The 12,337-nt window shown below is 35.0% G+C and overlaps 1 protein-coding gene across 1 annotated transcript; it reads right to left on the reverse strand.

Moving 5' to 3' along the window:
• Positions 1-581: 581 nt before the first annotated feature.
• On the reverse strand, positions 582-9,060 carry LOC106954584 (ABC transporter F family member 4). Its single transcript, XM_015044206.1, has 12 exons — positions 8,967-9,060; positions 8,816-8,884; positions 7,596-7,698; positions 7,392-7,507; positions 7,119-7,189; positions 6,657-6,782; positions 5,521-5,616; positions 5,283-5,414; positions 5,044-5,175; positions 4,882-4,922; positions 4,257-4,294; positions 582-4,130 (listed from the first exon to the last, which is right to left on the reverse strand). Exons 2-12 carry the CDS (start codon positions 8,841-8,843, stop codon positions 2,554-2,556), a joined length of 2,460 nt encoding a protein of 819 aa, XP_014899692.1. The 5' UTR covers positions 8,844-8,884; positions 8,967-9,060; the 3' UTR covers positions 582-2,553.
• Positions 9,061-12,337: the final 3,277 nt, after the last annotated feature.

Raw genomic sequence — 12,337 nt, forward strand, 5'->3', positions numbered from 1 at the left:
TCCGCTCTTTGTCCGGTCTCCTGACTGGAATCGTCCAGAGGTGGAACATTTCCATTATTATTTCCACATCTTTGCAAATCTGAATTCTTTCCTGATTTTCCAGGTCAGAGTGTCATAGTACATGAGTCCTTTTGATAAAAACGTGCCTTACTGCAAAGCAGCCAAATAACATGGCTGCTTTAATAACAAATATAGCATAATTATTATTTGGCTGCCTTAATAGTGTGAGATTTATTACACTGGACCTGGAGATATCAGACAGAATCTTCTGTGGGTGATCCAGGATATTTATAGATGCAGTTTTAAAATATATAAGTACTGTAAATAAGCTCTTTTTGCGGTACATCTTTTTAAATGAACTTCTCCAGGTTCTTTAGCTTCTGTGTGCTACACTTTTGCAACACATTATTTGCAAATGATCAACTCAGAGATCTAATGGGTTCAAATTAACAACTAGGCCCACCCTAAAATGATAAAACCACAGATAAATACACAAATTGCTGTTTGGATAAACCTAGTGGAAAATTATTTGGAAAGCAATTCCAGCAAAAAAAATGAATAAGAAACGTATCTTGAAAATATTTGGTTGATAATTCAAGTTTATTACAGGAAATCAGAAAACTAAAAATTCTAATTAAAACTTAAAATCAATGCAAACCTTTACATTTTGCAATTCACGGCATTTAATCACATATTGAATTATTATCTAATAATAAACAAAAAAATTCCTAATACAACAATATAATCTATGCAACAATCCTTGCTTTTCTGTACAACAGTGCTGTCCTTATACACATAATATGTCACTCATTCAAAAAGAAACAAACTTCCACGAGCACATCCATCAAGTGATATAAAAAAGCAAATGACAACACATTTATATTTTTCTTAAATTCTTCCTTTAATTGTCTTCATATGTATTCTTCACAGATGTTAATTAAGATGAATACAAATGTTGCACAACTAGGCTATTTTTATCAATCACCAGACACATGCTTATATTTCTAGAAGTTAGTCCCACCATGCATGCACCTGTAGTGCTGCTTGTACCATCACCATGACACTAGTCAACAACAGAGGAGAAGAAGAAAGAAAAAAGACCGAGTTGTAAAATTCTGCTTCTATTTAAAGCAGAACTCACAAATACACTCAAGGGGGATGGGGGGTGTATTTGTGAGTTCATATTTACCTGATGTGAGCATCAGGTAAATATGTTACACCAGTTAAATTGAGAAGTACATAAATAGCCAACCACTCAATATGAAATTTTGCTGAGTTTTAGCAACAATGATTTATTACAAAACCCACAAATTGAGAAAATAATAATAGTTATCCTGATAAATAAATCAGTAACGCAAAATCCCTCAAAAATAAGTTTAGGTGAGATTTAATTCACTCAGTTCATTTCAGTAAAGAAACCCAAATGGTTAAATGTCCAAATATTTCCGATCCTTTTTAATGCGAATTTTGTCCTAAAAGAGTTCCATATCCTGGGAGAATTTTTCCGTGTTAATCCAAAGTCCCAATCCAAACAAAAAATCCAAAGCATCGAAGATAAATGATACATTTACTCTTCAATGTATTTATCCAGGAAAAAAAACAAAACAAAAAAAAACATAGTGGTTATGTTACACAGTGATGAAGCACCAAGAAAAAGTGGAGCTTAAACTGACCCTGAACATGAAATGCATATAGTGATGTAAACAAACTCTGATGGGATATCATGATCCAATCACAATGATGCATTTATTGGTCATTCTATTGAAAATAAATAAATAAACCAAACAGATGCCGTTATCACATCAGAGTCCGTCTTTGAATAACACATGTAAATCTGAACCCCTTTCAATAAAAACACAACCCAAATGCCTCAGAATCTAAGTTATACAATGTCAAAATGTTGCTGGTTCAACATTCAGTAGTTTATCAAATTCATTTGACCACATTGTTTCCAGTGCCTCTTATAATGTCTCTGAATCAAATATACACACGTAATTTTTTTCTTCAGAGCACTGTTGAAAACTTTGCATGCCCATATTTCCAAACCCAGCTTCACGTTTATTACATTGTTTACACAGTGAACGTGAATAACAGTGAAAACAAATGTTTTATTTTTTGTCGCCTTTGCATGAAAAAGTGATTTTTCTCTCAATTGTAAGTTGAGGCAACAAACAAGCTTTTTAGTGAAGTCAGTTTATCGAACAACGAAAATGGCTTTTATTGTGTCGTTTTGCAGATAATCACAGAACAATTGATCCTATTTGGCCTTATAATATTGAGCTGTTATAGACAGAAACAATGAGACAAGAATTACCAAACCAGAAGGCTGTATTTACAACAAACATCTGAAACAAAATCTCAGTCTAGGTTTTGTTTTCTATGCTTGCACCTCCAGAATGGTTCCCAGTAAGCTAAACCACCAGAGTTCTGCTGACCTCATAAACATTTTATTCTGATTCATGATTTGCACATTTGTTGGTCGAAATGGGTAAACAAGACATAGCTGATCTCTTTTTATTTTTTCTTCTGTGTGTGTTGATTCATTTTACGTTATCAATACGGCCACTTGGTTTTAAGAAACCTTCTTCTTTTTAAAGAATCATCTGTCCTAGCCACCTCAAGCCATGTATTAGGGAATTCTTTCAGTGAGGAAAGATTTGAATGTTTTATTTTTCTAAGATTTTTATGTTGTCTTCTGTTTGACCTGGTTGTGTGTTTTCGTTCAACCAAAGTCCGATGTCTTTGTTCTTCAGTTATGTGCTGTTCTGTATTATTTTCTTCCTTCCGTTTAATGAAACCCTGTGAGATTGTTCTTGTCATAATTTTATTACCAGTACTGCTGCCACTTACTTCTTCGATTACTTTATATTGAAGAAATCTATGCTGCCCATCTGCAGAACTCTTAACTCCTTTTTTTGTATTTGCTTGATAATCTCCCTGGCTTGTTTTTCTCTCCCTGTCTGCTGCTTGGTTCCCTTTCAGGCTCTCTTTTTTTCCTGATCCAGATTGCTTGTGAAAATCCTCAATATATTTTTCAGTTTCCTGACTTTTGGTGTGGGTCTTCAAACCATAATCTTTCTGTTCACCTTTGGCTTCTGGTTCAGTGTTTCCGTTCTTCAGAGCCAATGGATTTATCACTGATAGTTTTCTCATATCAGTATTGATATTTTCACTGTGCTCTTTGTGGTCTTTGTAGATCGTGTGGGGATCTACGATATGACCAAGTTTTGGTTTCCTCTCTTTACTTCCATCAGCTTCTCTGCTATCCAGATAACAACTAGCTTGAGTAGAACCAGTTTGTCCCTCTTCCTCTTTTTTAAAAGAGGAAGAGGGACAGGTTGATATACTCCTTTCAGCTGACTTGTTGCAATTTTTAGTAAATTTATGTGCTTCATTTTTCTCACCATCCTTTTGATTATTTTCCTTATATTTGTGTTTGCTTTGAGGAACATAACCAGATCCTTTACCAACATGATGCCGTGCAGATCCATCATTCAAACATGCCTCTGTCTCTCTTTTCTGTTCATTTTCATATCTGATCTCACTTTGGTAATCCGTTTTAGGTTTAAAATCATCATTAAGGTTAGCTTGTGTATCTTCAAAGACATTTGCTTTTTGCTTTTTGTGATCATTGACTTGAATCTGATCATAAGCAGGGAGAACAGGTTTTACCTGCTCGGTAGAGTTGGCATCCATTGTGGTTTTGTCCTGAGCATGACTGTTTGCTCTCTCATGTTTTTGTCCCTCATATATCTGTTTATTCTCATCAGACTTTCCTTCAGATGATCCATGTAAATCAATCATGTCATCTGGTATATTAGGTGCAGCATGAACAGGAGGGTTTTTGCTTTGACCAAGTCTAAAACCTCGAGTGTCTGGTTGGTTTTCTTTAGACACAGTTTGCTCCACTGGTACATGATCCCTGCCTTTATGCTGAATAGAGCAAATATCCTTATCATCCCCCTGCTTGGCTTTTCCACGTACCTTGAGGTCATAATCCTCATGTTTTGTAACACCTTGAGTTGTGTTATCATGAAATACTTGGTAATTATTTGGTCCAGCATGTACGTTACTCTTTGCATGAACACATTTGGGGTCTGGATTGGAGCTCCGCATCATTTCTTCCGTTCCTGGATTTTCATAATCAATTAGACAAGACAGTAGAAGAATAAGTTAAATTAAAATTCAGTAGTTATTAATAATACAGCACTGCACAACATATTATCTGAAAATGCAGCAGGTACTGTAATTCTCACCTTTCCTCCTATAAAATAGAAGATAAGCACTGTGGGATCTAGAAGAGAAATGAAGAGAAAGGTGACAATACGTATATAAATGTGAATTAACATGTTTGAAGGCAGAAGCAGAAATTTAAACTCCCTGTGCTGCTACCAAGCTCTTATCTGCAGTTTGGTCCCGTTTTTACCACACAATCCATACAAAATAACAGGAAAAAACAAATATTAAACTTATAAAGCTGATGCTGTTTTTAAGATTTTTCTGGAGAAACTATGTCTGTCTTTGTTCAACAGCAGTGCACTGACAGTGAACTTTGACTCTAATCCTCTCCAAGGTCTTAGTCTGCATCTGTAAACAATAAATCAAGCATTGATTTATCAAACAACAATGAAATGGGACACATTGTTCCAGACTGAAATGTGTTCCAGAAACCACATACATCAAGTAACTGAGAGTATTTAAGGTTTTTCAGAAAAATGCAGATGATTTGTTAGTGAGAGATGCTCGTGTTAAACGATGGAGTTGAAGTCCTAATTGACTTTAGGTAAAGGGGTTGCAATGCCAGATAAATGGTAAAAGGTGAAAATTTGTGATGTGATCTTTGGTGCAGTATAATAAAAGTCATCTCTCTTTAACACTTACTGTACAACATCCACATTGTCAGGAAAAGGACTTTTGCTTCGCTGAAGGAAAAAGAAAAGACATCACATGATTAATTGCTTTTGTCCTGCAATGCATTCTTTCACAACTCGACTGTTGAGCAAAATCTTTTTATGGTGAAGAAAAAGTTTTAATTGGTTTTACCTGCGTGACCGAACTGTCATCAAAGACGAACCATTTGCCTCCTTCATCCTTGGACTTGATTTTTGCGTGATAATGTCCTCCTCTCAGATCTCCAAAATGCTCCACAACTGCATAGAGCTCATACGTCTGATTCTGATCAACATACAAGAATATTAGTCAAAATCAGGAATGAAATTAACAAAACAATTCTGCAATATGACTAGTTCTAAATAAAAACTATATAAAAGATATTTTTCTACCTCTGGAATCCTAATGGTGTGAGGAACATCAGCTTTACAGTGGATTTTGATGTAAGACATGAACTGGTAGCTAAAGTCAAACCTCTTCAGCATCAGAAGCAGAACATCTGGATGTTGAGTTATTACATATTTCTGAAAAAACAAATCAGATATACCTTGTTGCTGAAAAAGATTGCTAAAATATTGCTGTGTTTCAAAATGTATCAAAAAAACTGAAACTTTCTAAATATTCACTCACTCTGGTAGCATCAACTTTAGCATCACAGATTTCACAGTACACCTGGTTATCTCCATTGAATATAGTTGGTGTGAAAAACATATTGATGCCGTTCTCCTAAAAACAGGAAACTGTATTACGTCTACAGGGGGAAAAAATTCTCAAAAAGAAGCACTTAACAGTTAGAAAAGACTTTTGACTGACTTTACCAAGTTATAGGTTCAGACAAGCATTTCTAATATATTTATATGTAAATAATAATTAATAACACTGTAATTTTGATGACAATTAAAGAGATCATATTCCTCCTATTTATCTTCTTTTCATTGGCTCCCGTGTATCCAGCCAAAACTTTTAGTGTCCTTGTTTGGGTTTAAATAGACACAGAAGTTTGTTAAGGTGTTTCAGTAAACAAATATCATCATGTTTGCTATTCATCCAAACTGACTGAGTTTGAGATTCTTTGCAAAGAAGAATCAGAAAATATTTCATCCTTTATACATGCAAAGCTATGAAAACCATATTGTTCTCACTACACAGTTATGAACCATATTTATTGGACTATCAGACAAAAGCACAAAATGTTAAAAAGTTCCATAAGAGAGAACAGTTTTTAAAGCCCTTGTATAGATTAAGAAAGTTCAATTAACCCTATCTGTGAGCTAAATAGGGAAAATGATTGCTCATTCTGAAATAGGCATTTTAGAATCAAATGTTGTAAAGCTCCATGGGATTCCAGCATTTGGATGGTAAAGTGGTGGGTTTGTTGCAGGTACGATATGTTGTTCAGCTTTTCAGGCAGTAAGGAAGTTTAAAAGTAACACCTTGTGATAAAGAGTTCAATAATAAAGCTTGTTATAAGGAAACATGGCAGAAAATTACTGCAGACATACTTTATTTACAGTTAAATTTTAGATGTTAACAGTCAGCGATCAGTTCCTTTACTTTTTTATGGCCCGTGTGGTTTTCAAAGCCGTACTCCAGAGTTTAAATATGATTAAATTACACTTATTTTCCGATATATTTTTCAAAATTAAGCAAGATCCATTTTATGTTGTTCTATTGTGGAAAAACATGTCAGTTTATATGAACTTTAACACAAGTTAAAGTTCAACAGTAACTTGCAACAGTAAAATATTAACTTGTCAGATTCTCACCACGCTGTAGTTTTCACCAGGCGAATCTTCCAGTTCAAGAGGAAGATGCCAGAACGGACCTTCACTGTCAGTCACTGTCTGACAGTTTAAACACTCGGTCCTGTGACTCAGCCGTCCATGAAAGATCTGAAACACACAAACAAACCACATACGTACCATACCATACCAATTTTATTTATAAAGCACTTTATGCACCAACAGGACCAAAGTGCTATACACAATCATAAAATACAATGCAATTATAAAATAGAAAAGATCGAATACATATTAATATACAGACAGAATAAAACAAAGTGAAACATCTCAGACTGTGCCAAAAGCCAAAGAAAGAAGATGGGTCTTAAGAAGGGACTTAAAAACAGCAAGTGAAGAGGCCTTTCTTACGTATGCATTTATAAGCACGCATATAGAGTATATTTACTCTTACGCCTTATATACAGTGTTTGCAACTGGTAAATGTACCTTTGCTGCATTTCCACTGGTCTTCCTTAAGATCCTCTCAAAGTATTCTGCTGCATCTTGCTGCTCACGCACTGGGAGAAGTCAAGACATTCAAAAATGCAGTAATTGACTCAATAAAATAAGACTTGATGAATTATAACACAATTTTGTATTTTAAATTCATAATCATCCATTATGATGATAATTTGAATGCAAAACAATTATAACTACACTTATGACCCATATTATTTTACAATAAAAAGTAAAAAGGAATCTTCCTCTTCAATGTCATACCATTGTTGACTTCTAGAGCTCTTAATATATCATATGGATCTGCTGTCCGGTGCGATAATTCTTCAAACAATTGTCTAAGGTGGTGATCAATGTGCTCCTTACTGGGATTGGTCAATCTAAAACAAAACGACAAATTAATGTCCACTGTGGACTTCAAAATATTCCCTTCACATATAGTAACTGCTACAAACTCTAAAAACCAACCTGATCACAGCTTCCCTGAATTCTTCGGTCATGAACAGAACCTGCAGCACACTGTTCAGGTAGCATGTTGCCCCGTGGTTGTACAAACCGTGGTACTTAGTTTCTGGTGGATTTGGATCGCACATGCAAATGAAATGTCAGACAGTGTTCTGTTATATAAAACGTTGGGTTATACTGTTCACCTCAATAACACAGCAAGTCTATACAAAGTAAGTTTTTTTAAATAAAACATCTCTTGGATACATAAACAGAAATCCCAGGTGATCAGAGGGGTCCAGGAAAATTAAACTCTTTGCCTACATACACAGGCTAGAGAATAAACTAAAACATCATCCCCACAGTGAGGTTGGCAGCATCATGCTCTGTGCTGGTTTTACCAACTTGTTCAGAGCATTATGGAATGGTGGACAGACCTAAATACAAACAAATGCTGCAAAAAAAACCTAGAAGCTAAAAATATTCTTGGGAGTGGGGTGGAGGTTCTCCTTTCAACAGGAAAACAATCCTGAATAACAGCCTTCAAGTTTATTATAAAGCATAGGCTGCACAGTGGCGCAGTTGGTAGAGCTGTTGCCTTTCAGGTTATTATTTCTACAATTCCACCTAATTCCAGTAGTTAGGTGGAATTATTTATCTTCCACCTAACATTTGCACACTGCATTGTTAAAACTCCCAATAAAATACACAGAAGACGTAATGTGACAAAATAAGTTTGAAGGACTATGAGGTACATATAGTGCTAACTATTTCATGAAATGAGGTGGATGGTAATGAGTTACATTTACTATAGTGAATTTTTGGAAAAGAAAATGTTTTATTGGACGTTTGCTTTTTCTTAAGTAATAGTTTTCAGAAGTAACAATTCTATTACTTACGTACAATTTTTCTGTGCATCTGAATTTGTGGAAGGTAATTAATACAGAAAAGCTCACCACTTGTACTGAATGCATTTATGTGTTTATTTTGTGGGAAGGTGTTCTATGATTTTACATAATGTTTAATTATATTATTGCAAACAAATAAATTGGTTCTTATCTTCAGACACTTAGCATTTAAAATCTCCATGTACACCTACTAAATTTTATTTGGGCAATTTTTGTTAATATTTTACTTTTACTTTAGTAATGTATTTGTTAAGTAACGCTACTCTTGCTTGATTAAGACACTTATATCCCACTCTTCTCTTGTCATAATTACTAAGGATATTATAAAGGTTTTACCTGCAGGTTTATTCCACCAGCGATTCATTTTTTTCTTCCACCTGGTGATCCTCCCATCGACAGTGGAGGCTACAACGAAATCGATGAGTCAAATGCAGTTCAAATTTTGGGATAGCAAAAACTCAAACGCAAAAGAAAACAACGAACTTACCTTGAGATTCACACTTTCGTTGACATCCACTGGATATAAAAACCCGAAACTTCTTTTAGACGCTGTCGGACATTGCTTGCACGTTAAAGTGTAACTAAAGCTCTCTAAATACTTTCTGTTTCTCTTCTCATTACGCCCGAGACTATGTTGCATTCAGGGACGGTCGGACATGTTACATAAAAAAAAAAATATCAAAAAAGAAGAAGAAAAATAATCGAAACTTTTTGATTCCATGTTAAAACTCTGACACCCAGATTGTGATTCAGCCTAAATAAAGATTTACTGAAAGACGTGGAAATTACGTCTTAAAAACTTCAGTTTTATTTTAGCTTAAGACAAAATATAGAGTAGAATATAGCAGTATTTCATTTATAACCTCTTTCCCCTTTGAGTAAGACACTGTCTGTCTGTGTTAAGCTCTCTTTAAGACAAGTTTAAACTATTTAAACTATTGTAACTCCCTGTACTTTTCTGGGGGATGTGCAATGCATAGGTTTTTTAATGCATGAAAGTTTTGAACATGTGGATAGCACAGTGATTTGATATAATAATGTGAAGATGCAAGATGGGTCATAGGTCAGATTTCTAGAGGTACTCAGTGAACTATCTCAGACTTTTTGTTGCATCTAGAGAAAGACTTTATTTTATTTTACTTAAGAACACCCACAAACTAAGCTTTATCTCTGAAACATTTAGTTTTCTCAAAGAAAATCTGTATTTCCGGTAGTTTTTTTTGTTTGTTTTCTTTTTACTTCTGAACACTGATTTAAAATCACTAAAAGTCTGCTGAACTGTTTCAACACATTGTTGGAGCTCAAAAAGCACCTGATGAGATTTGGATCCAATGGTGAACATCAGAATATTGTCAACATAAAACTGAAAACTACATTTTGATCCTCTTGCTCAAGTCTGTTTTCTTGCAGTAAATACTTCCTTAGCTATGTTTATGTTTGGTGTAGATTTCTATTATCAGCACAAGAAAAATGACATAAAATTTCATTAAATATGTTTATTTAATGCAACAGTTGAAAACATTTGAACATCCGAAGGTTATTACAAGTGAATACACAAAAAACATTATCAGTATTCTTTTTTTCAGCAGTGATTATGGCTTTCATATTTGTAAACAAGAGTCAGGAGTGAACAGGATTCCCTGCAGATTGTAGCAACGACGGCAGTGAAAGATGAAGACCCAGATGGTCCCAGTTACGCCATCTGTCCTCCAGGAACCTTCAGCACCAGCTGGACGACGGACATGTGCTGGATCCCGTACTCTGACAGCAGCGTAGTGTCTCCTTCCAGGTGCTTGTCCGTAAAGATCAGCCGCAGGTTCTCCTCTCCTGCAAAAACACAAACAAGAAAGCAAACACAGATATCAACAAGGTTTCAAAATAGATTTTATATATATTATAAATAGTCTGTAGTCAAAATTAATCCCTACATTTTTTGGAAGGTTGTTTGTTTGAAGAATGGTAAGAAGTGAAAGTAAAAAATGTGCTGAGGAGACACAATTACTTCCAAACTCAAATCAAAAGCTAATTTAAAAGGTCATGAAGAAGAACAGATAACAAGATTTTTAGACCTTTGTTTTGTTGTTGTAACAGGTGTTTCCACACCTAAACGTTTACTATTAAACAATTAATCTGGATCATTCATTCTCAAAAGTATCAACTTACTGACATAAAATGTTACTTTAATAGATTATTTTCTTTGTATTACCTAAAAAAAAACACCTGCCAGATATTTTTGTAATGAGTGGCTGCTTATAATCTTGGGATGATACTCCTAACAGAGTTAGCATTTAGCAGAGTTAGCATTTAGCATTGACTTAAACTTGAAATTTATGTTGGATAGAAAATTACCTTGATCTTCAGACTATATTGTCATTGACCTACATTCATTTTTTTAAAGTATTACATTCAAAAAATCAGCCAGTTTGATTTGTCTGAATATTCAAGCACTGCAATGTTCCTAATTTTTGACCTAATGGTGCTCAGTGGTCCTGCTCTAAATTAACCTGTTATGTCACCACAGGCGGTTCAGATTTTGTCTATAGACCATAGGTTTAGTAAGTTACACACAATGCAGATGCACTTTAAACACATCAGTTGGCTTATTTATTTATCTGAAACAAACCAGGTAAATAAACCAACCAACAAACCAACTAGTAGGTCTTGAACTGCTGGGTATTAATGATAGAGTTAATACTGAGCTCTACCATTACAGCACTGATAAGCCAATAAGAGAAAATATGAGTCACCATGAAATTTACTTTCAATTTTGATTTGCAAGCAAAGTATGGTCTTGAAAAACATGTTTGTTATTGAAGGGTCAGGTACTTCTGAATTGGGTAAACATATTATTACTTAACAACCTACTTTATTTTACAAAAACGAGCATTAATCTGTCTTCATGGCCACTTAACCCAACCTGTCGATCAAAAAAGTCGATAAAGTTGAAAAGAAGTAGCTTTCGTCCTGCTGGCACACAGATAGACGTAGAGAAAGTACACCCAATATATTGAACAGCTCACCGCCTCCCAAATTAATTCTGCCATTACTGAGTCACGTTGCCTTTTGAGCTTCTCTTTAGTTACCTGCGGTCTGAGGAAGTTTCTCAGCGATCTTTTCCTTCAGCTGTCGCACCGTCATTTTCTGCATCTGCTCCTCGGTGTTGCAGAGGTCAATCATCAGTTTCTCTCCTCTGAGTCCATGAACCACGACCTGGTAGATTTTCCCCATCTTCCTGCAATCTGCGCTGCGCTGCGCTCCTGTCTGGTTCTCTGTCCCAACAGCTGTCAGAAATGCGGGCAAACAGCAACAGGATCTGACGTCAGAGCAGTCTTTACTTTCTATTTTCTGTTTTGCACAAAGCAGGACTCTTGCTGTTCTTATTCTTTCAGTTTTTCCTTGTAATTATCTTCTCTCACATGACCTGCTGGTATCAGCAGGTTGGTATATTTTGAGAAGCACATTCAACACAATACTGCACTTTAATCTCCTAAAGTGTGGGAGATTAAAGATGATAATAAAAATTGAATAAATAAAATACGTACATCTGACCAATGGCAAAATAAATAAATAAATTAAAAGACTTTTTATACTGATACACCTTAATAATTGTGTTATGTAGATGATGTTCTGCGATTATAAATCGCAGATTTTATAGGGACGATTAATTGCAGGAAATCACCTTGTTTTCCGGCAGAGATCATGTGATGTGGCTGTGGTTATTTGCAAACTCTTTACATTACATGGTTGCTTCTCAAACTATGAAAAAAAAAATTGTATAGTAATTTTATTTATTACTTGTGCTGCTTTCGACTATGGCAGAGAGAAAAAGCAGCAGATGTTTTAAGTTATAAGGGCCAC

The sequence above is a fragment of the Poecilia latipinna genome, unplaced genomic scaffold (genome assembly GCF_001443285.1).
Source record: "Poecilia latipinna isolate Pla-1442-1.1 unplaced genomic scaffold, P_latipinna-1.0 Scaffold664, whole genome shotgun sequence".
NCBI classification, from domain to species: Eukaryota; Metazoa; Chordata; class Actinopteri; order Cyprinodontiformes; family Poeciliidae; genus Poecilia; species Poecilia latipinna.

What these genes read in the sequence shown, in the direction of transcription:
- LOC106954584 (XM_015044206.1), bottom strand. Translation starts at nt 8,843, where the DNA reads ATGAATCGCTGGTGGAATAAACCTGCAG. An exon ending in CTAAAGTTGATGCTACCAGA is followed by an intron (nt 5,415 to 5,520) that starts GTGAGTGAATAT and finishes TTGTTTTTTCAG; the next exon opens with AAATATGTAATAACTCAACA. An exon ending in ACACCATTAGGATTCCAGAG is followed by an intron (nt 5,176 to 5,282) that starts GTAGAAAAATAT and finishes TATGTTGATCAG; the next exon opens with AATCAGACGTATGAGCTCTA.